General features: G+C 53.6%; 2 protein-coding genes across 4 annotated transcripts in view; one reads left to right on the plus strand and one right to left on the minus strand.

Annotated features, from left to right (window-relative positions):
* LOC144949033 (ectonucleoside triphosphate diphosphohydrolase 5-like) overlaps positions 1 to 27,227 on the minus strand; it is a 274,189-nt gene that overhangs the window by 44,028 nt on the left and 202,934 nt on the right. The gene's annotated exons all lie outside the window — the stretch shown is intronic.
* Positions 3,946 to 8,917, plus strand: BANF1 (barrier to autointegration nuclear assembly factor 1). 3 transcript variants are annotated; one of them, XM_078878813.1, is made up of 3 exons: positions 3,946 to 4,047; positions 7,093 to 7,221; positions 7,698 to 8,917. In XM_078878813.1, exons 2-3 carry the CDS (start codon positions 7,096 to 7,098, stop codon positions 7,842 to 7,844), a joined length of 273 nt encoding a protein of 90 aa, XP_078734939.1. In that variant the 5' UTR covers positions 3,946 to 4,047; positions 7,093 to 7,095; the 3' UTR covers positions 7,845 to 8,917. The 3 variants fall into 3 exon arrangements, with proteins under 3 accessions (XP_078734939.1, XP_078734940.1, XP_078734938.1); XM_078878814.1 differs by lacking the exon at positions 3,946 to 4,047 and adding an exon at positions 4,061 to 4,257; XM_078878812.1 differs by lacking the exon at positions 3,946 to 4,047 and adding an exon at positions 5,115 to 5,242.

The raw sequence follows: 27,227 nt of genomic DNA on the forward strand, positions 1-27,227 counted from the left end.
AATTCATACTTTCACCAGCATTGATTCGCAACAAGCCAAACAACTACCGGTTTCGACATGCAGTGTCTCGCCTGCAGTCCGCCTTGTTTGAATCAATGGTGAACTGCCGATATGGTCGACAAGGATCAATCAGGTGGCACGTCGATACACAGCCACTAGTGCGACTGGCCTTGGACCGTATCAATTTTGACTAAACTTTCGTGAATGCAGAAATTAATATTCTTGGTTCTTTCGGTAAAGTCACGTAGATAATAAAAAGAAAATTATATTTAAAAATTTAATTTAAAATAAAAGCAAAAAAACACGTTTCGATCGCAACACAAGCAGTCTTCATCAGGTGGAGAGAAAAGAGGGGGCAAGCCTTCGCATGCAACTGCTTATACAGGGCTTTCAGAGTGAGCAAAGCTGTGTGCATGGGTGGGGCAGCCAGTGCCAATGTAGGAGCAAAGCACCAGAAGTACAAGTGGAATAAGCTACTTTTATGACGACTCTTGACTGGTGTCTTTTATTCAGCCGAATGTCTGCACCGCTCCGCACTCTCTCTCTGGGCAGTTCCCTGGCTTCCCCCGCTGCCTTGACGGTCCGTCTCGATCCACTTACCGCGGCACGCCTCTCCCTCTCCCCCTCTCCGTTCACGCCGCTGCCTGGCGGCGTGCCCGGAGGAGATGCTGCTTCGCTGGAGGTTCGCCACGTGGTCGTTGGCGAGGGGAGGTAGAGCGGCGATGCAGTCCGGACCTGAGGCTTCCCACACCGACCCCGAGTCCTCTCCTGCCTCCGCTTATTTTCCTCCCGGTGGAGCTGAGCTCCGCCTACAGCCACGCCCGCTCGTGGAACCCTCTGGATGGTTACCGTATAGTAGCTCCGCCCGTTACCTTTGGCCCAGAGGTCGCAAACGGGTTTTGATTCCTTACCCGTACCCGGCCGCACCAGGGTCGCAAACGGCTGCCCGTATCCGTACCCGGCCGGGTACGAGTAGCCGGGTATCGGGTACCCGGTTGCGACCTCTGCTTTGGCCTAGATCGAATCCCTACTCCAGATTGGATACCGGTTACCCAGTGGTGGCCATGCAGACGTCCCCTGTAACCCCCCCCAGGTGGAGCTCTCTCATTACACAAGTAAAGCGAGTGCGTTAGACAATGGGGGGAGGGAGAGATGGGGGGAGGGAGAGGGGGGGTAGAGATGGGGGGACATTGCACCTCGCTACACCCATCCACACTGCTGACGGTAGAGGTTGACAAGAAAACACAAATCAAGTCATGACCTAAAGTGGTTGACATCTTTCCAATGATTGCCGAGTTTAAAACCGTCGTCTCGGTTGAAATTGCGTCTGTATATATGTGTAGCGTCGGTGTCAGGCAATGATTGGGACCTTCATATCCCCGGTGTATTGGCCGCCTACAGAATGGCACCCCATGCGGCCACGGGGTTTTCCCCATTCTACCTGATGTCCGGCAGTGAGGTCAACCCCCCCCCCGCCCCCCCGTGGACATTCAATTGCGCACTAAGCAGCCCTCCCCTAAGTCCAAGATCGCCGAACATATTCGATCATTGGAAAAATGTTATTAACCATGCAAAAAAGATTTAACTACACATTTGTACCATCTTATTTGACAGGTACTTTTCTACTTTACCGAGTGTTGACATCCCCAGCGTTTAACAGTACTGCTTTTTTGTATTTGGATTCTCAACCAACACCGGTTTGGGTCGAGGTACACCGATTGTTCTCTTGCACATTGACGATGTTGGCCAATTTCTCTTGTAGCCCCGCCCACCACCCGCACGTCCCATTCCCTGGCTACCACATTCAGATAAGCCCCTCCCCTCTTAACTTGTATTTAAGGGCTGGTCTCTTGGAATTTTGCCTCACTTGATGCACTAATTTTAGCTGTGACGGTCCCACCTGATGACGGAGACTTGTGTTGCCTCCGAAACGTCGCGATTTATTATTTTATTTCTATTATTACTTTTAGTAATTTTATTTTTTACCTACGTGACTTTACCGAAAAAACCTAAGACTATGAATCCTTGCAGTCACGAAAGCTTAAAATCTAGAAATAGCCCTTGCAGGCGGTGTGGCAGCTCTCACACTGGTGATGTCTCATCGGCGAATGCAGCCCTCTCTGAGAATGAGTGGAGAACATTGTTCGCGAGATCGATGAAAGGCAATCCACAGCAGTGCGACTGTGGCCATGCTACTCACAACATGCGCAGTAAACTCACCAGCAGCACTCCACGAACTCTCTCTCTCTGCTGAGGCCTTCTCGTCGTGGAGAGCAACAGCAGCACCTCCACATTGAACACCGAGATCCTGAATCACCTTGCTGCTGCTGCTGCTGCAATCATACTCAAGAATATAATACAGCCTAGTACGTTAAGGCTCATGATCAAGTTAAGAATCTGAATCTGATGAGCTATAATGGTATTTTTCACAAATATCAGAACGTTACAAACAACACAAACACGATAGGAGTTCAAAGTATAGGAAAGGTGAATACGTAGCAAACATATACAAATAAAGCGAAACTCTTTTTATCTTGCCAGGTAAGCCCCACTGGGGTATAACGTGTTTTCAGAAGCGGCCTGGCCACAAACGATCGCCCAACGAAGTGGCTGATGAAGTGGACATTTATAGCAGCCAAATATTCTAAAAGCGTGATGTTGATTCTAAAAGTAGAGGGGAAGCCCAGAGATAAAATCCACGCGACCACAGGGAGAGAGAGAGAGAGACGCAAACTCCAAACATGCAGCAGCAGCAGGCGTCAGGGTCGGGCTCGAGCCCGCACCCAGCACCACCCTGCACACGAAGCAGCCCCCTGCTACTGGACGTGTATGAAACAGAGCTGTGTAGCCCCTCGTATTCCTCCAGAATGGACACATTCTGATTCTGCCGCATTGGAGGTAGTGCACAAATAACAGCGCAAAACTTTCGTTAAAAATAATATCGTGTGGGGCCTGAAAATGGGAAACCTACATACGAGGAGACGTTTCGCAAAATGAAGCTATTTTCATCGCAACAAATATCATATACTCTTTGGTTCTTTCGGTAGTCACGTAGGTATACAATAAAATAAAGATATCATATGCCAATTTCAAAATGTTCAATTGATAAACGTGAACGTGAGCGTGGTCAGGTATTGTGTGGGTGGGGTCTGAGGGGCGTGGCCCGGTGAGAGTGGGCGTGGTCAGGTATTATGTGGGTGGGATCTGAGGGGCGTGGCCCGGTGGGAGTGGGCGTGGTCAGGTATCTGAGGGGCGTGGCCCGGTGGGAGCAGGCGTGGTCAGGTATTGTGTGGGTGGGGTCTGAGGGGCGTGGCCCGATGGGAGTGGGCGTGGTCAGGTATTGTGTGGGCGGGGTCTGAGGGGCGTGGCCCGGTGGGAGTGGGCGTGGTCAGGTATTATGTGGGCGGGGTCTGAGGGGCGTGGCTGGTGGGAGTGGGCCTAATCAGGTATTGTGTGGGCGGGGTCTGAGGGGCGTGGCCCGGTGGGAGTGGGCGTGGTCAGGTATTCGGTGGGCGGGGTCTGAGGGGCGTGGTCTGGTGGGAGCGGGCGTGGTCAGGTATTATGTGGGCGGGGTCCGGTGGAAGTGGGCGTGGTCAAGTATTATGTGGGTGAGGTCTGAGGGGCGTGACCTGGTGGGAGTGGGCGTGGTCAGGTATTATGTGGGCGGGGTCTGAGGGGCGTGGCCCGGTGGGAGTGGGCGTGGTCAGGTATTAGGTGGGCGGGGTCTGAGGGGCGTGGTCTGGTGGGAGCGGGCGTGGTCAGGTATTATGTGGGCGGGGTCCGGTGGAAGTGGGCGTGGTCAAGTATTATGTGGGTGAGGTCTGAGGGGCGTGACCTGGTGGGAGTGGGCGTGGTCAGGTATTATGTGGGCGGGGTCTGAGGGGCGTGGCCCAGTGGGAGTGGGCGTGGGGAATAGGGGGGAGGGCGAGTGACGTAACCCTGAATTTAAATCTTGGTCGGTTGGTCGCGGGCGTCCACGTGACACGCATCGCGCCAATCAGAGAAGCAGCCGAGCTCGGGGGGGTCTCCGTGAGAGGATCAGCCGCGGTGAGTTGAGGGGGAAGACCGCCGCGATGGCGTCTCGAGTCGTCGCCACAAACACTCGCGACTCGAACGCCTCCGCATCGGTGGCGGGGAAGCGGCGGTGGTAGCCGCGGCAGCTGCGGGTCGAGTTTGCTCTGCGTCGTCGCTGGTTTCCCGCGCGAGGCTGTCGACTGACGCGGCCCAACTCCCGCCCCAGCCTTGCCTGGATCGATTGTGAATATATTGGGAGTGATTACGAGTTAATCGACTCCTGCCGTGTCAACGTTACCGCCGAATCGATTCCTAATAGAGCTCGCTGCGGAAATCGATTTTGAGGCTTGTTCTATTTTTACGACTGGTTTACTGAGTGTGTTTAACAATTGAAGGTAGAATCTTAAAAGTTTTCGTGACTGCAGGAATTCGAATTCTTTGGGTCTTTCGGTGAAAAGTGACGTAGATTGAAATACAACAAGACGACGACGATGACGACGTCTAGATGGCAACACAAGCGACCATCTCCTCCCGGTGTGATTCGCTTTCGGCCTTTCTGCGTGACTTTACCGAGAGACCCAAAGGAATTTGAAGATAAATTTGGGCTTCTTCACCCGAGTCACGGGTCAAATTAGGTTTGGGTTTGACCCGCTAGATTTTCATTGACCCTCCGTAAAAAAAGCGCTTTTATAGCTTTCTATCCCAGTATCGACTCCACGTCTTATCCCAAATATATAAATCATGAGTTCAAGCGGGAATATAATCTTACAACGTAATTGCTATTATGTAGTTTTTGCATCTGTAATTGTGTGAATGCTTTGATATCTGCTGGCCGAGTTGCTCTGAGCTCAATGTGCTTTTACTCGATAGGAAATGAGCTTCTGAGTCTGTAACTCTCGGGCCTGTGAATCGGTTAGAGTCCAGTTCCAATAACTTCACAGTGAATAGAGACTCCCTTTAATGAGTTGTGTTAAACGCTCTATTTACATTTCCTTGTTTCAGTTTTCGTTCCGCTTTCTTCGTCCGTTACTGTCCCCGCGCCGAATGCCACAGCAGGTGACGCGCACCGATTAAGATCGATTTGGGGGGGGGGGGCTTGCGAGCATCAGCCATGGTCAGTCCACTGCTGGGTGAATGCCTTTCCCGAGCCGCCGCCGCCAACGTCCTCCACAGGAATCCGATGAGCTATGAAGCTCTTTTTCACATGTCCAGTCGGGGCATTTGGTCAGTAAGTAACAACGAGCGTTCTCCCCGCGTAAGAGTTCCATCCTTTGCCTGTTACTCCGTCATTCTTCTCAACCATAATCGACTTATCGATTAGCACAACAGCCGTCACCCCTTCTTCGAGTCGTGACTTGTCCTGTCAGTCGATTTCGTTTCATTTAAACGACGGAAGTGACCCGCGTGTGTTTTGTAATCTACGCGTCGCCAGCAGCCGAGGGAGGAGGGACAGCCGACGTGCGGAGATGGAGCGGTAAAATCGAATCGTGCGCAGAAAACTGGCTGCATTATTGCTGGACCGTGAGAGATGGTAACAGCTTCGGAGAGGGCTTCGTCCAGCAGTGGATGGCTGATGATGTTGATTATTCGAGTGAAATTGATTATTCGTTGTGAGATTTAGTACAAAGAAAGATTTTAGTTTGACTTTGTATTTAAATAAAATTTTTATTAATCTTTACCAAATTGTCGAGGTTACGTCACGTACCTCTTCCCTGTTCAAGTATCCCTCGATTTACCAACGCAAGGTCAGTTTAGGAAATTTCCCGTTAACGCGATTGACAAATTATAGACACTTTTCGATTTAAAGAAATTCGAATTTCGGCGTAAACGAAATTCCACTGCGGCACGCGTGGTGAGATCATCGAACGAGAAGCCCCCTGAGAGGCGGGCAGCCATCCTCATCCTCGACAGCGTCACGGTGTCGTCGTCCCCCCCCGCTACAGCGCAACAGAAACGCGTCCACATCGCCTCGAAAGTCATTCCAACATGCAGCTGATCTGAGTTCGCTGAAATGGTTAATTATTTAGGTTTTAGATAAATAATTGTTCCATCGTTTTAATATTCATGTTAATTTTGTTTTGTGAAAAGTGGTATCGGTGTATATTATTAATTTAGGAGTAGGGTTGGAATGACTGTCCAAAACACATCGCCCATTTTTTCAAATTAAATGGGAAAAGCCATTTCCAGTTTAGGAAATTTCGTTCCACGCGTGTTTTTTGAAGCACGCCATTCCTTTAATGAAACCGAGAGACACCTGTTCTTGCCACGTCGCTCTGCGGGGTGTGTGCGCGTCTCTTCGTGCATGCTTCGCGTCAACAGATTTGCGTAACTTGATCGAAAACGGTACACAGGTTTTGTCTGCTCCGGAAAGTACGGAGTGTCTTAGAACAGTTTAACTCGTAGGCTTTCACAACCAATATCCATAATAGAGATTTTTTTTTGGGGTTAGATCACGTAAATATAAATGTGTCGTTAAAGCAGCCATCACCCGACACAGCCAATTAGTATGGTTTGTCACGTCAGCAGAACGTGCCAATTACTTCCTACTGCAGCACACCGCCTGTGTTGGAGAGTAAACCCATGGCATTACATTTCAAGTATTGTTACGTTTCGTTGGTTGAGTTGTCATTGAGTTGTGGTTTGCACGCCGTGCATAGAAGATGCGGTTGAGTTGTGGTGAACGTGTGGCGTGTGGGAGCTATCGAGGTGGTTAGTTAAGTGGCAGGTGACGCGCTGCCCTAAGTATACAGCGGCTGTGGTTGCGGTTGAGTGGGGAGCTGTCGTGTTCCGGTTCGCCCGCTGCGCTTCGAACCCAGCGACACGACTTCGATTTCAGCACACGGCCAACACAAATGATCTGACCCGGTCCTGGGCCTCCCCTAGGTCTACTCAGCCTCTAATGAGTGCCTTGTGCGGTTTGTAAACATCGCCACTAAGGAGACAACGGTGGCTGGGCATGGTGCTTGCCACCCACCCCCTCGTGTGCCGTGCCGGCCTTCATGGGTGCTACTCACGAACAGCACTTGCCTCAACAGTCTGTTAAGGCTACACGGGGATCTTTGTTGCGGTTGCGTGCAGGAGATGTCGTCCACCTCGCAGAAGCACCGCTCCTTCGTGGCAGAGCCCATGGGAGAGAAGCCGGTGACGGCGCTCGCCGGCATTGGCGACACCCTGGGGGGACGGCTCATCGAACAGGGCTTCGACAGGGTGACTCGCTCGCTCACTCACCCGTCCACTCGCCTGCCTGCTCGCTCACCCGCCCACTCGCTCGCTCACCTGCTCACTCGGCCACCTGCTCACCCACTCCCCCACTTGCATGCTCGCACTCTCACTAAACCTCCCACTCACTTACTCGCCCGCCTACCCGCATGTTCACCCACCCGCATACTCAATCGCCCACCACTCGCTCGCTTACTCACTTGCGCGTGCACACACTCATTAATGAAGTCACGTCGTGGAGTTCTTCATTCACGATTGGATTTACAGAGCTGCACAACCAAATGTCTCATGCTTTCTTCCCCCACAACCCCTACCACACCACTGGTCCCTCCCTCCCTTTGTCAATCCCTTGCCCCCTTCCTCACTGTCTCCTCCCTCTCCTTAATTCCTTCCACATATCTTCCCTCCCTCCTTACCTTGCTTCCTCCATATCTCCCCATCTCCCTCCGCTCTCCCCCGTGTAGGCATACGTGGTGCTGGGCCAGTTTCTGGTTCTCAAGAAGGAGGAGGAGCTCTTCAAGGAGTGGCTCAAGGAAGTCTGCAATGCCAACTCCAAGCAGTCGTCGGACTGCTTCACTTGCCTGCGCGAGTGGTGCGACGCCTTCCTGTGAGGCGCCCGTCGTCACGGCGGCCCGTCGCTGTGCGTTTACCCTCAGAAATGTCACCGCCTCGTCCTGCGCTCACCGCTCACTCGCTTGTTTTGCTGCCCGGAGTGAGGCTTGGTTGCTCACTCCCCCCCGCCCCCCATGCGATCCCGGCGATGCCGGTTCACTCGCCTACTTGGTCATTCACTGTGGCGATGTTCGCCCACACACCGACCGCACGCCGTTCCACACGCTCACCCACCGCTCGCTCGACCACGCATCCACCGCTCGCTCGTCCACGCACTCGCCCACCGCTTGCTCGCCCACCCGCAGACTTACCCACCGCTCGGTCAGACACCCACACACTCGCCTCTCGCCCGCTCACTTGCCCACACACTCACCCACCGCTCGCTCACACCCACCGCTTGCTCGCCCACACACTCAGCCACCGCTCGCTCGCACACCCACTCACCGCTCACTCCCACGCCCACTACTCGCTCGCTGTTTCGCCCACACACCCACCGCTCCCTCGCACACTCTCCCACTGCTCGCTCAAACACCCACACACCCAGCCACCGCTCACCCACACACTCGCCCACCGCTCGCCTGCACATCCGCCACTCGCTCACCCACCGCTCGCTTGCCCACACACTCGCCCACCACGCACTCGCCCACCGCTCGCTCACACACTCGCCCACCATGCGTTCGTCCACCGCTCGCTCACACACCCACCGAGTCCGGCAAATCGCTGGTGGGAAAAGAAAAAAAACATCCACAGGTCTCTCTCGCTGGCACGGCTGCTCGCATGTTCCAGTGTCGAAGGAGCGAGTCTCGGCAGTGGCTGTCGGTGGTTAGCTGGCTACGTGATTGTTTGATTGTTTATGGGATGCGTCGGTGGCGGGGGGGACAGATGTTTGGTTCCGTTTGTTGCGGAGGGATTTAACTGGGGGGAAAAAAAGCACGTGGTGGGTTTTTCGTGAAATTGTTCATCTTGACACGGGATTTTAATTGTTCTGTCCCGAGGGAGGGTCGGTTTCGCTGTGGAGAGGGAACGGAGACCCATTTTACTCTACGCGATGTTAATAAAGTCTTTGATATTAGGCTGCTTGTGCGCTCTGCCTGTTGTTAAAGTATAAGTTGTTCTCTACCGGAGTGGTTCTCAACCCTGGGGGTAAGTGGGCAATGTCCCAGGGGGGGGTACGTGAGCTAATTGATAAATGTTACATCATGCATGAGAGTCATTGGTGAATAATCAATGCATGAATGCCAATATAAAATCACTACAGTAGAATGTAAGTCTAAATGGTAACCGAGAACGATATAAAGTACTTTTCTAAGCTCCTTGATCGTAAACAATGTGGTCTCCAAGTGTAACCAGCGAGTGCTATCAAAATTGCGTCAAGCATGCAGAGCGTCTGTGTATTGATTTTCATTCATACATTTATTTCTCTGAACCATGTTGGGTTAGGGAAGGGGGTTACTAAGTTGAAACAATTCAATAAGAGGGTACACTATCCAAAAAAGGTCGAGAACCACTGAGCTATCGCACTCACGTTAGGGTTATCTTATCGTCCAAATTTGTCCTTCCCCCACACCTCCGTTAGCACGGTTATCTACGTACGGTGCAAAAGAAGTTCAACATCGAGTACATCTTTACCGCATGGACTGCGCAGTGGACCCACTGTGATCCATGCTCATTCAACATCGGAGGAACGGCAAAACGTCACCGATGTGCGTATGTTGAACTTCCTTTGCACCGTACGAACCCAACCGTGATAATCGGAGGTGCAAGGGGAAGGACTACACACTAAACACAACAAGCAGTTCTAAAGTGGACAGGAACTGCTGAAGCCTTCGTCATGACGAGCAGCAGCAGCACCTTCACATTGGCATCGAGATCCTGGATTGCATCGCTGCTGCAACTGCCATCGTCCAATGGTGACTGCACAGCTGGATGAAGGCCTCCCCAATCTGTGCACGACGACATGTATCAGAGACGAGGTCAATGGTGACGAGTGCACTGCCGATGCAGTCAGTCGCCATGTTCGTTCACGTGACCACTATTGGCCGTGTTGGGTGGAGGAGGGGGCAGTTGAAGTATGCCGAGCAGGTCGTGCGCGAACCACTGCCCCCCCCCCCGTTGGGGTGCCTCGTGACGGGATGTTAACTCCCTCGCCTGGTGCGTAAGAGGGTCGTCGGTTCGATCCCAACCCGTATAGTTAGAGTTTGCATCTCGCTCCCTCTGGTCGCGTGGGCTTTTCTGCGGGTCCTCTAGGTTTTTCCTTCACATTTAGAATCCACATAACGCGTTCAGAGTATTTTGCTGCTATACATTTCCACACGAAGATAAGCCACTTCGTTGAGCTATCATTTGTGGCCAGGTCGCTTTCGAGCTCGGTAGAACTTACCTGGTAAGAATAAAAATAGTTGTCAGATGAGAGGTCATTTGTGGCAAAAGTGGGGATGAGTGATGGGTGTGCTGTGTGTGTGTGCCCCTAGCCGAGCAGATTCTGGTGAGGCTGATTGAGGGAGCTCAACGGACTAAAGAAGAGACGTCTGATACGGCACAGGAGGGTGTGGAGCAAAGTGGACTTTCCGATTGCCGATACCAGCGGTGTCAAAATCAGCTTCTGTGGAGGGAGGCTCGTGAAGGACGCTGCTGGTCGGTTGTAAGCAGTCGCCCTCCAATAACAGCAGAGGGCGGAAGAGCGACGCTCATGATGAGCGAAGCGCCGGGCGGCTCAAATGCAGCGAATTGGCAGCGTGGCCATCTCGGTCACATCTGGGCAGCAGCAGCAGCCTCCACACGTGGCCTGAAGGTGCCACCTCGCCTGGCGTCACGTGCATCTGGCGAACTGCGGCTGTGTGTGGTGAGACAAGGGAATGTTTGAGCGTGGTTCGGTGAGATGTGTGTGGGTAGCGGTCGTGTAGCGGTTCGCGTGCTGCGCTACGACCACGGCGAACCGAGTTCCCGTTCATGCTCACGAACACCAGCGCCGGTGACGATTATCTGGGCCTCCCCGAGGTCCACTCAAATGAGTACCTGGTGCGGTGTGTCAACATCGCCTCTGAATCGACAAAGGCGGTTGGGCGTGTTGCTGGCCACACTCGTGTGCCGTGCCGGCGTTTATAATAAGTGCTCACGAACAGCACTTTCCCCACACAGCATGTGAAGGCTACAGGGGGGATCTTTGTCGCGGTATGTGTTTGTATATGTGTCTGTGTACACAATGTGGCAGATCCGTGGCGCAGCGGTGAGCGCACTGCGCTACGAACCCGGCTCTACCTGAGTTCGATTCCCGGCCGCGTCCTGCAGTCAGTTGGGGGAGCGATTTTCTGGCACCTCGCAACTCCCCCCACCACCACCGCCCTTTTACAAAACTGCGATGCCCAGCGTGGTGAGCTTCGGTGAAACAGCCCCACCCACACGTGGGGGCGGGGGGGGCATGCGCTTATCCAGCAGTGGATTGGCTAAAGCTGTGGTCCGTGACACGGGAGCGATGATAAAACCGACAGCGCCACTTCTCGGAATCGAACCGTCGAGCACTTCTGAGTATTGGCCGCGAATTCTTCCCTCGTGAAGGTAAAGAGGGGGGCGGGGCGAGGGATGGGGGAGGGTGAGGGGCGGGGCGAGGGATGGGGGAGGGTGAGCGGGCAGTGCCGGCAGGTGGCCACGCGGCCACATAATCCATTACGCAACAGTTTTGTATTTTCTACTCAGCAGAGTTTGCCGATGAGTAACATTGCCCCAAAGGTCCCCAGCACGTCAGGCGACCAGCAACAAACAGCGCTGGTATCATAGTTGTAATGGATGTTGTTGTGAGAGCTTGGAGGAGGAGAGCTACGATGGTGATGACGGGAGAAGGAATTCCAGAGTGGACCTTTACTTATTTTGCACCGTACATAGGCAACTGTGCTAATCGGAGCAGTGTGGTTGAGTAGTGGGCGTGAGTGGTTGGGTGGGTGAGTGAGTGGGCGAGTGAGTAGCTAGGTGAGTGGGTGGGCAAATGAGTGGCTAGGTGAGTGGGTGGGCGAGTGAGTGGCGAGGTGAGTGGCTAGGTGAGTGAGTGTCTAGGTGAGTGTGTAGGTGAGTGAGTGGCTGGGTGAGTGAGTGTGGTGGTAAGTGTGCAGGTGAGTGAGTGTGTAGGTGAGTGTGTAGGTGAGTGTGTAGGTGAGTGAGTGTGGTGGTGAGATGATGACATGTGGTGAACGCGCCCCCAACTTGCTGCCTGACTCGATGGTTCCCGTGAGTGTTATCGACTAATATATGTATAAATCGGTTCCTATGATCGACTCTAGCGTGAGACAGACAATACAAACGAGATGTAACAAGAGAGCGAATACAAACTGAATCGTGACCCTGCATCGCGACAATATAATCGCTGGAATAGTGAATCGTTTCAGGTTTCATAATAATAAATCCTCCATAACCCCCACCACGCAACCCCCCCCCCCCACCATAACCCCCCCTCCACTCTCCCCACACCCCGTTCCGACTGTCTCTGTTTCCGCCAACTTCCTCCTCCTGCCGTTCCACCAATTTCCAAAAACGCCCCACCCACTCCACCCACCAAGCCCCCACCCACTCCACCCACTCCACCCACCAAGCCCCCACCCACTCCACCCACTCCACCCACCAAGTGTTACCCATTCCACCCACCAAGTTTTACCCATTCCACCCACCAAGCCCCCCACCCACTCCACCCACCAAGCCCCCCATCCATTCCACCCACCAAGCCCCACCCACTCCACCCACTCCACCCACTAAGTCTCACCCATTCCACCCACCAAGCCCCCCACCCACTCCACCCACCAAGCCCCACCCACTCCACCCACCAAGCCCCACTCCACCCACTCCACCCACTAAGTCTCACCCATTCCACCCACCAAGCCCCCCATCCATTCCACCCACCAAGTTCCGCCCATTCCGCCCACTAAGCTCCGCCCACTCCGCCCCGATGTTTAACCCCCCCCCCATCCGCTCCGCCCGCCTCCTCCAGACTCGCTCCGCGCGGGGACTCATTTAGAGTTCAAACTCTGTCAAGTGAACATCGCAGCACCGTCACCCCCCCACCACCACTCCCCAGCACCCAAAACAACAATAACACACCACAACCCCATCGCCAGAATTAACACCAGCAGAGCACTCCTCGCCATTGCCGGTAGCAGTCGCGATGTCTCGACGCAAGCAAGTCAAGCCCCAGCACCTGAGCGAGCGAGACTTGCCGAGTAAGTGACACGGAAGGTCCCCTCCTCTCTCTCTCTCACGCTCTCTCACGCTCTCTCTCTCTCACTATCTCTCTCTCTCACGCTCTCTCGTGCTCTCTCTCACGCTCTCTCTCACTATCTCTCTCTCTCACGCTCTCTCGTGCTCTCTCTCACGCTCTCTCTCTCACTATCTCTAATTCTCTCTCTCTCACTATCTCTAATTCTCTCTCTCTCTCACTATCTCTAATTCTCTCTCACTATCTCTCACGCTCTCTCACGCTCTTCTCTCTCACGCTCTCTCACGCTCTTCTCTCTCACGCTCTCTCACGCTCTCTCTCTCACTATCTCTAATTCTCTCTCTCTCTCACTATCTCTAATGCTCTCTCTCTCACGCTCTCTCTCTCCCCCTCGTCTTGCGCTCTGCACCTCTCACGTCCATACGGGGACACAGACACGCGGGAGTGATGTTCGGTGCGGGGGGGGTGAGCGGGACGCTCTGCCGCTCTCCCCGTCTCACACGCTCTCACTTCCACCATCCAACCTCTCACTCGCACACCTGTGTGTGTCTCTCTCACCTGTGAGTGAGTGTCCCTCTCACCTGTGAGTGAGTGTCCCTCTCACCTGTGAGTGAGTGCCTCTCTCACCTGTGAGTGAGTGCCTCTCTCACCTGTGAGTGAGTGCCTCTCTCACCTGTGAGTGAGTGCCTCTCTCACCTGTGAGTGAGTGCCTCTCTCACCTGTGAGTGAGTGCCTCTCTCACCTGTGAGTGAGTGCCTCTCTCACCTGTGAGTGAGTGCCTCTCTCACCTGTGAGTGAGTGCCTCTCTCACCTGTGAGTGAGTGCCTCTCTCACCTGTGAGTGAGTGCCTCTCTCACCTGTGAGTGAGTGCCTCTCTCACCTGTGAGTGAGTGCCTCTCTCACCTGTGAGTGAGTGCCTCTCTCACCTGTGAGTGAGTGCCTCTCTCACCTGTGAGTGAGTGCCTCTCTCACCTGTGAGTGAGTGCCTCTCTCACCTGTGAGTGAGTGCCTCTCTCACCTGTGAGTGAGTGCCTCTCTCACCTGTGAGTGAGTGCCTCTCTCACCTGTGAGTGAGTGCCTCTCTCACCTGTGAGTGAGTGCCTCTCTCACCTGTGAGTGAGTGTGTGTGCGCGCGCGGGTGTACGGAGTCCGGGGGATGGGTGAAAAAGACCTTCAGATCTCATCGGATTCCTCCACGAGTCGTGCGACATTGTCTGTGCCTGGTGCGCGCTCCGCGCGACACATTCGCGGCTGCTCGCGCGATTCGCCGTTCACGAGGCCACGGCCAACACCGCTGGAGAGTCACAGCCGAGCCCAAGTTGCTGCCTCGTGGCGCCGCGCGAGTCTTCGTCATGTGCTCGGACTTGCCCTCCACAGCGTGTGTGGGCTACCCGGGGGGTCTTTGTCTTTGAGTCTGTGTGTTAGTACCGTGCCGGCCTTAATAGGTGCTCGCTAACAGCACATGCCCCGACAGTCTTTTAAGGCAATACGGGGGGAGGGGGGATCTATGTTCGTGTAGGGAGCGGTGGTGCAGCGGTTAGCGAGCTCCGCTTCGAACCCGGCCACCCGAGTTCGATTCCCACTCACGGCCAATGTACGGTGCGAAATAAGTTCAATACACAGACAACACCAGTGACGATTATCTGAACCCGGTCCTGGGCCTCTCCCCTAAGTCGACTTAACCTCAAATAAATACCGGGTGCGGCGTATACACATCGCCACTGAGGAGACAAAGGCGGTCGGGTGTGCTACCGGACACTCACCCCATCGTGTTTCGTTCCGGCCTTCATAGGTGCTCGCTGACACAACACTTGCTCTAACAATCTGTTAAGGCTATACGGGAGATCTTTGTATGCATGTGTCTGTGTCCAGTGCCATCCATTTAGTAGGTACGCAAAAATCCCTGTACGCACGCGGAATCCTACAGAACGGCCGATATTTAATCTACGCATAAACGATCGAGGGTTAATAAAATTGACGCGTTAAAGCAAACAGATAGTCCACCGCCGGACTATCTAACTCATTTGAAGGCCAAAGTAGACAAATTATTATCGTTTCTTCAGCGTACGCACATTGTCAGTAGACCCCCCCCCATACGTTAACCCCCCCCCCTCCATGCGTACGTCCTCAATGGATGGCCCCTAATGATCGTTTCTCTGTCTCTACACATCTGCGTCTGTCCCCATGTATCTCCACGTATCTCTCTGTGCGTCTCCCGATGTCTCTGTGTGTGGCTCAGTATCTCTCTGCGTCTCCGTCTCTCTGTCCCCTAATGTCGACGATTACCCTGTCCCCTAATGTCGACGATTACCCTGTAAACATGTTTTAAGTTTTGTTCAAGCGATATTAGAACTTGCACCTGGCCGTCCCCTAGGTCGACTCAGCCTGAACGTAGAACCTGCGGCTGTATTAGGACATCAGAACTGGGGTGGCAGTTTTTGCTGCTGTGAGCGCGAATCGTAGGCAACGGTGGCGTTGTGGCTCGTTCGCTGCGATACGAATCCGGCCACCCGATTTCGATTCCCGCTCATGATCAATAATAACAGTGGCGATTATCTGAACCAGTCTTGGGCCTCCCCTAGGTCGAATTAGTCTTAAATGAGTACCCGGTGCGGTGTGTAAACATCGCCACTCGGGAGACAAAGGCGGCCGGGCCTAATGTGAGCCACCCACCCCCTCGTGTGCCGTTCCGGCCTTCATAGGAGCTCGCTAACAGCACTCGCCCCACCAGTCTATCAAGGCTATACGGGGTATCTTTGTAGGTGTCTGTGTATATATGCTTGTGTACGTACAAGGTCCGTGTGTGTATTTGAGTGTCTGTATGCGTGCTTTTGTGCGTCTATGTACACGAATGTGTGTCTGCATGTTGCTGACAGCACTTGCCCCAACAGTCTGTTAAGAGGCGATACGGGGAAGAGTTTTGCTGTGTGTCTGAGTGCATGTATGTTTGTCTATGTCACGGACGTACATGTATGTCTGTGTAAATGTGTATGTGTGCATGTATTGATGTGTACGTAATGTACGAGTAGATTTTGAGTGTGTGTTAGCGCGCTGCACTACAAACCCGGTCACTTAAGTTTGATTCCCGCTCAAGGCCGCAAACACGGGTGATGATGATCTGAACCAGTTCAAGGCCTCCCCAGGGTCGACTCAGCCTCAAATGAGTACCTGGTGCGGTTTGTAAACATCGCCACTAAAGACACAAAGGCGGCCGGGCGTGGTGCTGGCCACCCACCCCTTCGTCTGCCGTGCTGCTCACGAACAGCACTTTCCTCAAAAGTCTGTTGACGCTATACGGGGGATCTTTGTCTGTATATGACTTTACACGCACAAAGACACAGACATGCACATACATATGTACACATGAAAAATACATCTACACAAACACCCCAGTCCATATAACAAAGACATTTTCACACATACGCACACATAATTCAAATCCCCCCTCTTGGGAAAAGCACCATGAGCGAGCACCTATGAAGGCCGATATGGTGCAGCACGGCATCACGTGACCAGTGCCATTGAAGGCCGAGTCGAGCTAGTTTTCGGGCAGGCTCAGAACCGTGAGCGGGAATCGAACTCGCGTCGCCGTGGATCTTCGCGCAGTGCGTTCACCACTGCGCCACTGCTCCCCACTGCCTCACACACAAAGATAAACATCTCCCGTGTAGCCTTAGCAAAGACTGTTGGGTAAGGTCCTTGTTAGCGAGTCGCACCGATGAAGGCCAAAACGGCACACGAGGTGGGGGGGAGGGGCGGTTGGTCAGCACCACACCCGGCCGCCTTTGTCTCCCCAGTGGCGATGTTTTCTACACACCACACTCGGTACTCATTTGAGGCTGAGTCGATCAGCGCACATTCATTGTACACAAACCGAATGATTCTCTCGAAAGGCTGAAGAGCTGTTCTCGCGCCACCGATTTCCATGTAACCCGACGATTCTGGAAACCGATATTTCTTCTTTTTTATCAAAAACTTTCCCACGTTGGAGCGATTGGTTCGACACCCTCCCTGGGTCTGGGTTCCACATCGCTCCACATCGCTCCACAAAGCGCCACATCGCTCCACAAAGCGCCACATCGCTCCACAAAGCTCCACAAAGCTCCACCTCGCGCCACATCGCTCCACAAAGCCCACATCGCTCCACAAAGCGCCACATCGCTCCACAAAGCTCCACAAAGCTCCACATCGCTCCACAAAGCTCCACAAAGCTCCACATCGCTCCACAAAGCTCCACATCGCTCCACAAAGCGCCACATAGCTCCACAAAGCTCCACAAAGCTCCACATCGCTCCACCTCGCCCCACAAAGCTCCACATCGCTCCACAAAGCTCCACATCGCTCCACAAAGCTCCACATCGCTCCACAAAGCTCCACAAAGCTCCACAAAGCGCCACATCGCTCCACATCGCTCCGCAAAGCTCCACAGAGCTCCGCAAAGCTCCACAGAGCTCCACAAAGCTCCACAAAGCTCCACATCGCTCCACAAAGCTCCACATCGCTCCACAAAGCTCCACATCGCTCCACAAAGCTCCACAAAGCTCCACATCGCTCCACAAAGCTCCACAAAGCTCCACATCGCTCCACAAAGCTCCACATCGCTCCACATCGCTCCACAAAGCTCCACATCGCTCCACATCGCTCCACAAAGCTCCACAAAGCTCCACATCGCTCCACAAAGCTCCACATCGCTCCACAAAGCTCCACAAAGCTCCACAAAGCTCCACATCGCTCCACATCGCTCCACATCGCTCCACAAAGCTCCACCTCGCTCCACATTGCTCCACAAAGCTCCACATCGCTTCACAAAGCTCCACATCGCTCCACAAAGCTCCACATCGCTCCACAAAGCTCCACATCGCTCCACATCGCTCCACATCGCTCCACAAAGCTCCACAAAGCTCCACAAAGCTCCACATTGCTCCACAAAGCTCCACATCGCTTCACAAAGCTCCACATCGCTCCACAAAGCTCCACATCGCTCCACAAAGCTCCACAAAGCTCCACCTCGCTCCACATCGCTCCACAAAGCTCCACATCGCTCCACATCGCTCCACAAAGCTCCACAAAGCTCCACATCGCTCCACATCGCTCCACATCGCTCCACATTGCTCCACATTGCTTCACAAAGCTCCACATCGCTCCACATTGCTCCACATCGCTCCACATCGCTCCACATTGCTCCACATTGCTTCACAAAGCTCCACATCGCTCCACAAAGCTCCACATCGCTCCACATTGCGCCACAAAGCTCCACCTCGCTCCACATCGCTCCACAAAGCTCCACATCGCTCCACATCGCTCCACAAAGCTCCACCTCGCTCCACATTGCTCCACATTGCTTCACAAAGCTCCACATCGCTCCACAAAGCGCCACAAAGCTCCACATCGCTCCACAAAGTGCCACAAAGCGCCACAAAGCGCCACCGTACTCCTGAACGGACTGTTGGGGGCAAGCACTGAGAGCGGTGGCACAGTGGTTAAGACTTTACGCTACAATGCTATACGAACCCTGTTCTCCCGAGTTCGATCCCCGCTCGCGACCGATAACAGCGAGAGTATTCCCTCCCCTAGGTCGACTCGGCCTTAAACGAGTACCTGGCGTGGTGTGTAAACGGCAGCATTGGGGACACAAAGTAAGCGGCCACCCACCCCTCGTCGCCCCGCAGTCTGTTGAGGCTGTACGAGGCATCTTTGTGTGGGAGGTCTGTCTGCGCGCGCGTGTGTGTATATATGTGTGTATTTGTGTGTATATGTTTGTTTATTATAAAATGTACTTTCACACACAAACCACCGTAATATAACACCATAAATACACACACCTCGAGGCGTATGTGGTGTTGCGTATGTATATGCATTTCTACGTGTGTGTATACGTTATGTGTATTTTTGTGTGAGTGTACGGGTGTGAGTGTGTATGATTGTGAGTGTATGTATCGGGAGCGGTGGCGGAGTGGTTAACGTGCTCTGTAACGGACCCGACGACCCGGGTTCGACTCCCGCTCACCGCCAACACCAGTGACGATCATCCCCGAGGGCGACTCCGTCTCAAATGAGTCCCTGGCGCGGTGCTGGTCACCCACCCCCTCGTGTGCCGTGCCGGCGTTCATAGGCGCTCGCTAACAGCACTTGCCCCAACAATCTGTTAGGGCTATACGGGGGATATGCGTCTCGTATGTGTGTATACATATGCAACTTGTTATTTGTAAATTAATGTATAAAATACATTTGTAACTGGCATGGTAAGTATATATGTAGACGCGCACGTATCCATACACCGACTCGAATACATCTAAGAAGACAATCGCCTTCACAGACTGTTGGGGCAAGTGCTGTTAGTGGTTGGCCAAAAGCACACGCCCGGCCGCCTTTGTCTCTCCAGTGATGATGTTTGCACACCGCTCCAGGTGCTCATTTAAGGCTCAGTCCCCCCAGGGGAGGAGGCCCAGAACCCGTTGAGATTCGTCACTTTTGGTTGAGCGGGAATCGAACTCTGGTCGCTGGGTTCGTCGCGCAGCGCACTGACCACGACACGACCGCTTCCCAAAAACAAAGATCCCCTGTGTAGTCTGCATAGACTTTTGGGGCAAGTGCTATTAGCGATGAGCACCTCACTAGAATGGGTGATGTAGCCATAACCACGCCCGGCCGTGTTTGTCTCTCCCGTGTTGATGTTTACACTCCGTACCACGGCAGCACTCGTTCGCGGCTGGGTCGTTAACATGAAGCGAGATGCTCCCCCGGTGTTGATATCAGTCGCCAATGACGACAGCCGCGGCCGGGAATCGAACTTTGGTGTGCCCGTCTGTGTCCCACGCGAGTGATCAGTTTCGTAAAGTGAGAATAGTTAAAGTTACTGTCAGTGGCGCTCTAAAACCTCGCTCAACCCTCAGCTCTAACTCCACCACTCAACCTCGCTCAACCCTCAGCTCTAACTCCACCACTCAACCTCGCTCAACCCTCAGCTCTAACTCCACCACTCAACCTCGCTCAACCCTCAGCTCTAACTCCACCACTAAACCTCGCTCAACCCTCAGCTCTAACTCCACCACTCAACCTCGCTCAACCCTCAGCTCTAACTCCACCACTAAACCTCGCTCAACCCTCAGCTCTAACTCCACCACTAAACCTCGCTCAACCCTCAGCTCTAACTCCACCACTAAACCTCGCTCAACCCTCAACTCTAACTCCACCACTAAACCTCGCTCAACCCTCAGCTCTAACTCCACCACTTAACCTCGCTCAACCCTCAGCACTAACTCCACCACTAAACCTCGCTCAACCCTCAGCTCTAACTCCACCACTAAACCTCGCTCAACCCTCAACTCTAACTCCACCACTAAACCTCGCTCAACCCTCAGCTCTAACTCCACCACTAAACCTCGCTCAACCCTCAGCTCTAACTCCACCACTAAACCTCGCTCAACCCTCAACTCTAACTCCACCACTAAACCTCGCTCAACCCTCAGCTCTAACTCCACCACTGAACCTCGCTCAACCCTCAGCTCCAACTCCACCACTAAACCTCGCTCAACCCTCAGCTCTAACTCCACCACTAAACCTCGCTCAACCCTCAGCTCTAACTCCACCACTAAACCTCGCTCAACCCTCAGCACTAACTCCACCACTAAACCTCGCTCAACCCTCAACTCTAACTCCACCACTAAACCTCGCTCAACCCTCAGCTCTAACTCCACCACTAAACCTCGCTCAACCCTCAACTCTAACTCCACCACTAAACCTCGCTCAACCCTCAGCTCTAACTCCACCACTAAACCTCGCTCAACCCTCAGCTCTAACTCCACCACTAAACCTCGCTCAACCCTCAACTCTAACTCCACCACTAAACCTCGCTCAACCCTCAACTCTAACTCCACCACTAAACCTCGCTCAACCCTCAGCTCTAACTCCACCACTAAACCTCGCTCAACCCTCAGCTCTAACTTCACCACTGAACCTCGCTCAACCCTCAACTCTAACTCCACCACTAAACCTCGCTCAACCCTCAGCTCCAACTCCACCACTAAACCTCGCTCAACCCTCAACTCTAACTCCACCACTAAACCTCGCTCAACCCTCAGCTCTAACTCCACCACTAAACCTCGCTCAACCCTCAGATCTAACTCCACCACTAAACCTCGCTCAACCCTCAGCTCTAACTCCACCACTAAACCTCGCTCAACCCTCAGCACTAACTCCACCACTAAACCTCGCTCAACCCTCAACTCTAACTCCACCACTAAACCTCGCTCAACCCTCAGCTCTAACTCCACCACTAAACCTCGCTCAACCCTCAACTCTAACTCCACCACTAAACCTCGCTCAACCCTCAGCTCTAACTCCACCACTAAACCTCGCTCAACCCTCAGCTCTAACTCCACCACAAAACCTCGCTCAACCCTCAGCTCTAACTCCACCACTAAACCTCGCTCAACCCTCAACTCTAACTCCACCACTAAACCTCGCTCAACCCTCAGCTCTAACTCCACCACTAAACCTCGCTCAACCCTCAGCTCTAACTCCACCACTGAACCTCGCTCAACCCTGAACTCTAACTCCACCACTAAACCTCGCTCAACCCTCAGCTCTAACTCCACCACTAAACCTCGCTCAACCCTCAGCTCTAACTCCACCACTAAACCTCGCTCAACCCTCAACTTTAACTCCACCACTAAACCTCGCTCAACCCTCAACTCTAACTCCACCACTAAACCTCGCTCAACCCTCAGCTCTAACTCCACCACTAAACCTCGCTCAACCCTCAACTCTAACTCCACCACTAAACCTCGCTCAACCCTCAACTCTAACTCCACCACTAAACCTCGCTCAACCCTCAACTCTAACTCCACCACTAAACCTCGCTCAACCCTCAGCTCTAACTCCACTACTAAACCGGTCGTCTCTGTGGTGTTGATGATCCCCCAGTGCTGATTGTTGCTGGTCGCTTGGCATGTTGGGCCTTTGCTCAAGCAAACGCGATATAAACCGACTCCAGCGTGTTGGGGTGGTCCTCCCTTAGGGCCACACGGCCATCAAATGAATATTTAATGTCACAACACTGGCGTCGAGTGAGACAAAGGCGGCCGGCCGGGCGGCGCACCGCGCTACGAAGCCGCCCACGTGAGTTCGATTCCCGGCCGCGGCTCACATTACTGACGGTTATGTAAACAAGTGTTGGGCTTCCCCTAGGTCGACTCGGCCTTAACACTAGTACCTCTAGCACTGTGTAGACGTTGACTCACAAAGGCGGCCGAGCGTTGCCGAATCCCCCCCCCAACTCGCTGCTTTAGTCGTAATAGTCTCTCGCTAACTCTACTTGCCCCAACAATGTGTAGTAAGCGACAGGGGGGGGGGGGTGTTTGTCTATGTCCGTGTCGTGTTTGCGTCTGTGCGTAACACATTGCAAGCGCCGTAGATGGAACCAATTGTGGTACATTCCTCGTCCCATCGTCGAGGTAATCGTCCAAATAAATTGTCCACAGTTGTATGAATGTCGCAATTCGTTTGCACCATACGTAGCCAATTATGCGGGGGAAGAACTAAACACCACAGTACTCACAAATTGGTAGCCGTTTTACCGACCGCGAAAATATAACGGCGATGATTGGTCGAGTCAACCGAACTCTCCACTTTAGCGATTGCGAGACGAGGGATCACGGCGCTACCACGTGGGTTGCTATTTTGTGGGGGGGGGGGGGGCGATGAGCTGTCCTTGATGAACGGTGGCCGCGTCGTGGGGAGGTTTCGACTCGCGCGCTCTCTCGTGAAACCCGATCGATGGCTGCTGCTGCTGCCGCCATCGGAGTTGCGGATTTCCTCGAGAGAGCGAGAGAGCGAGCGAGAAAGAGAGAGCGAGAGAGAGAGCGAGAGAGCGAGCGGCGTTGAGCTCTCGGCCGCCGCCGCCGAGACGGAGGTGGCCCCAGACACCAGCCAAACACGCGGAGCCAGCGGCAGCTCGGGGGTGACCAGCTCGGGGGTGACCAGCTCGGGGGTGACCAGCTCGGGGGTGACCAGCTCGGGGGTGACCAGCTCGGGGGTGACCAGCTCGGGGGTGACCAGCTCGGGGGTGACCAGCTCGGGGGTGACCAGCTCGGGGGTGACCAGCTCGGGGGTGTCGCACCGTCGCGCCTCGGCGGCTGTTCCAGATCGCGGCTCCCCTTGGCCCCAGTCACATCGGTGCCCTCACGGTCTTGAACATTTAACGCTGTAAGGGCGCTTCGTCTTCCTCAAATGTAGCCACGCAGCTCCGTCTCCTGGATCACCATGATGACGATGACGTGGAAACAAACGTGCGAGGTGCAATTTGCAGAAGCCAAATGTGACCGCTCTAATTGCATTCAAATACAACGTGGAACGTAAATGAAAGCAGTTGCATAAACAATGAAACCGCGATTTAAATGAAAGTATTGTTTGACGGTGTTTGTCAAGTGGGGGGGGGGGGGGGCAACCCGTAGCTTTGGCCACCAGGGGGGGCTAATCATGTCGTCACCCGACCACGCAGACCGCGAGCGAGCCCCGATGAATATCGTCAGCACCCACACCCGGCCGCCTTTGTCTTCTGCAGTGGGTAGGAGTACATACCGCACCGCGTACTCATTTTTTTAAGTTCGCTGCCCGGCTATGGGAACTCCTTGCATTGTCACCACGACCGCCCGATGATGTAATGTACGTTGCACTTCTTTCGCACCTTACGTCGCCAACTGTGCGAATCGGTCCGCGCGAGGGGTTTGAGAGGGTGGAGTATTTGATGACACAAAGCACCCAGGCAGGTGCCTGGCTTTGGTGGGGTTGATGGTAAGGCCGCACCCCTGGGTGGAAGTTCTAGATTCATCATCAGCAGCAGCGTGTGCAACAATTGCCAGGGCATCAGCATCCATAGCATCGTTAACCCAGTCGGGTACCCTTGCCTTGACCGCGTGGGAAATCCTCTGGTACAGCCCCGGAAGGCTTCTCGAACTACGTTGTCGAAGCAGATGTTAAATGTAGGGAACGTCTCTGCCTCCCGCCCACACCACCACCATCACGAAGGAAGCCCCCCCCCCCCCCCCCCCGAATGATTGTGAGCAGAGAGCCAGGGACCCCGATAGCAACGGAGAGTAACCGAGAGCCCCCTGGCCAATTGATGGTATCGTAGGCCTTGGCCAGGTCAACAACGCAGTGATGTTGGTTCCTGCTGGAATCCCCGGTACCTCTGCTGGGGCAGACCGATAGAGACGGGGGCGCTAATGCAGATCCGCCCTGGCATGGACGGCCCGCATTGGGGCTCCGCAAGCCTCTCCCAGGACCTCTCTGATAGGAATATTTACATATATAAACACAATACACATATACACACACCATTAACACACAAATACAGATAAGCACAAACGTTTACTTGTGTAATAATACAAATATCCCCCGTATAACCTTCGACTGTTGGGGAAAGTGCTGTTAGCGAGCAGCACCAATGAAGGCCGGCACGGTGGCACACGAGGGGGTGGGTGGCCAGCACCACGCGCCCCACCGTCTCCCCAGTAGCGATGTTTACACACCGCGCCAGGTACTCGTTTGAGGCTAAGTTGATCTAGGTGAGGCCCAGGACCGGTTCAGATAATCGTCACCGGTGTTGACCGTGAGCGGGAATCAAACTCGTGTCGCTGGGTTCGTAGCGCAGCGTAGCGCTAACCGCTACACGACTGCTCCCCCCACACGCACACACGGACGGACACGGACACACACGCACGTACACACAGACACACACACACGTGTGTGTTCACATTTCACTGGCACACACACACGGACACACACACGTCAAGGTGCATCTTACGTAATCGCCCAGCGCGTGTTATGTAATGTACCGCTGAATTAAACAGCATCAGCATCATCATCATCATCTCCACCTCGCCTAAGGAGGGTCCGATATACCTGGGCATGGGGCAGGGGGCAGGGGGGAGGGGGGAGGGGGGGATAGCCCGGGGAGAGACGCAAGAGAGCGGTGAGTGTGAGGGAGTGTGAGTAAGTGTGAGTGAGGGTGTGTGAGGGTGTGTGAGTGTGAGTGAGTTAGTGTGTGAGTGTGTGTGTGTGAGTGAGTTTGAGTAAGAGTGAATAAGTGTGAGGGAGTGAGTGTGAGTAAGTGTGTGAGTGCGAGTAAGTGTGTGAGGGTGTGTGAAGTGTGAGTGAGTGTGCGTAAGAGTGAGTAAGAGTGAGTAAGAGTGAGTAAGAGTGAGTAAGAGTGAGCGAGTGTGAGTAAGTGTGAGTGTATATGCTCACTAACATCACTTGAGCACTTGCCCCATAATTTGTTAAAGCTATACAAGGGGTCTTTGTTTTTGTGATTGCAGGTGTGTGTACGTATAGGTGTGTGTGTACGTCTGTGTGTGTGTATACGTGTGAGTGTGTGTATGTGAGTGTGTGTATACGTGTGTGTGTACGTCTGTGTGTGTATACGTGTGTGTATACGTGTGTGTACGTCTGTGTGTATACGTGTGAGTGTGTGTACGTCTGTGTGTGTGTACGTGTGAGTGTATACGTGAGTGTGTGTATGTCTGTGAGTGTGTGTGTATGTCTGTGTGTGTATGTGAGTGTGTGTGTGTACGTGTGTGTGTATGTGTGAGTGTGTGTGTACGTCTGTGTGAGTGTGTGTGTACGTCTGTGTGAGTGTGTGAGTGTGTGTGTACGTCTGTGTGTACGTCTGTGTGTGTTTGTGAGTGTGTGTGAGTGTGTGTATACGTGTGAGTGTGTATATGTGAGTGTGTGTGTATGTCTGTGTGTGTGTACGATTAGTGGAGCGGTTAGCGCGCCTGACTACGACGAATCCGGCGACCCGTGTCCAATTCCCGCCCACGGTCAACACCAGTGACGATTATCTGAACCGATCCTGGAATTCCCCTAGATCGACTCAGCCTCAAATGAGTACCTGGTGCTCACCCACAAACTGTGTTCAACCACCACCAACTGTGTTCAAACACCACCACTGTGTTCAACCACCACCAACTGTGTTCAACCACCACCAACTGTGTTCAACCACCACCAACTGTGTTCAACCACCACCACTGTGTTCAACCACCACCACTGTGTTCAACCACCACCAACTGTGTTCAACCACCACCACTGTGTTCAACCACCACCACTGTGTTCAACCACCACCAACTGTGTTCAACCACCACCAACTGTGTTCAACCACCACCACTGTGTTCAACTACCACCAACTGTGTTCAACCACCACCAACTGTGTTCAACCACCACCACTGTGTTCAACTACCACCAACTGTGTTCAACCACCACCACCGTGTTCAACCACCACCAACTGTGTTCAACCACCAACTGTGTTCAACCACCACCAACTGTGTTCAACCACCACCAACTGTGTTCAACCACCACCACTGTGTTCAACTACCACCAACTGTGTTCAACCACCACCACTGTGTTCAACCACCACCACTGTGTTCAAACACCACCGTATGTATACATGGTCGCTAACAGCCCTTTCCCCAAAAGTCTGTTCAGGCTATAGGGGGATCTTTGTCTATAGATACGTGTGTACACGTGTGTACACATACGTGTGTACATGTGCATGTCTGTGTGTGGGAATTACAGTGTAGATTTTATATCGCGTATAAATGTGACCGCATCTCAAAGGCGCTGTTCACAAACAATGGGGATATTCATTTATATATTAAGATATTTAAGTATATATATAACTTTGTAGAGAGAGGCAGTCATAGCCAGAGAACGGGAGGAAGGTCTTTAATCCTGGGGCTTGTGAACAGAGGCAGGGGGTCTACAGGGATTTCCAGACTGTGGGGGCAGCAAAGGAGAATGAGCGACCTCCCTCGCACTGAGCGAAGGTTGACTGGAAGGGAAGTCGAGTGAGATGAGAGGGGAGAGGCAGGAGAGTGCGTGGAGGGGAGTGGAGTGAGATGAGAGGGGAGAGGCAGGAGAGTGCGTGGAGGGGAGTGGAGTGAGATGAGAGGGGAGAGGCAAGAGAGTGCGTGGAGGGGAGTGTAGTGAGATGAGAGGGGAGAGGCAGGAGAGTGCGTGGTGGGGAGTGTAGTGAGATGAGAGGGGAGAGGCAGGAGAGTGCGTGGAGGGGAGTGTAGTGAGATGAGAGGGGAGAGGCAGGAGAGTGCGTGGAGGGGAGTGTAGTGAGATGAGAGGGGAGAGGCAGGAGAGTGCGTGGAGGGGAGTGTAGTGAGATGAGAGGGGA

This window comes from Lampetra fluviatilis, chromosome 52, assembly GCF_964198595.1.
Source record: "Lampetra fluviatilis chromosome 52, kcLamFluv1.1, whole genome shotgun sequence".
NCBI classification, from domain to species: Eukaryota; Metazoa; Chordata; class Hyperoartia; order Petromyzontiformes; family Petromyzontidae; genus Lampetra; species Lampetra fluviatilis.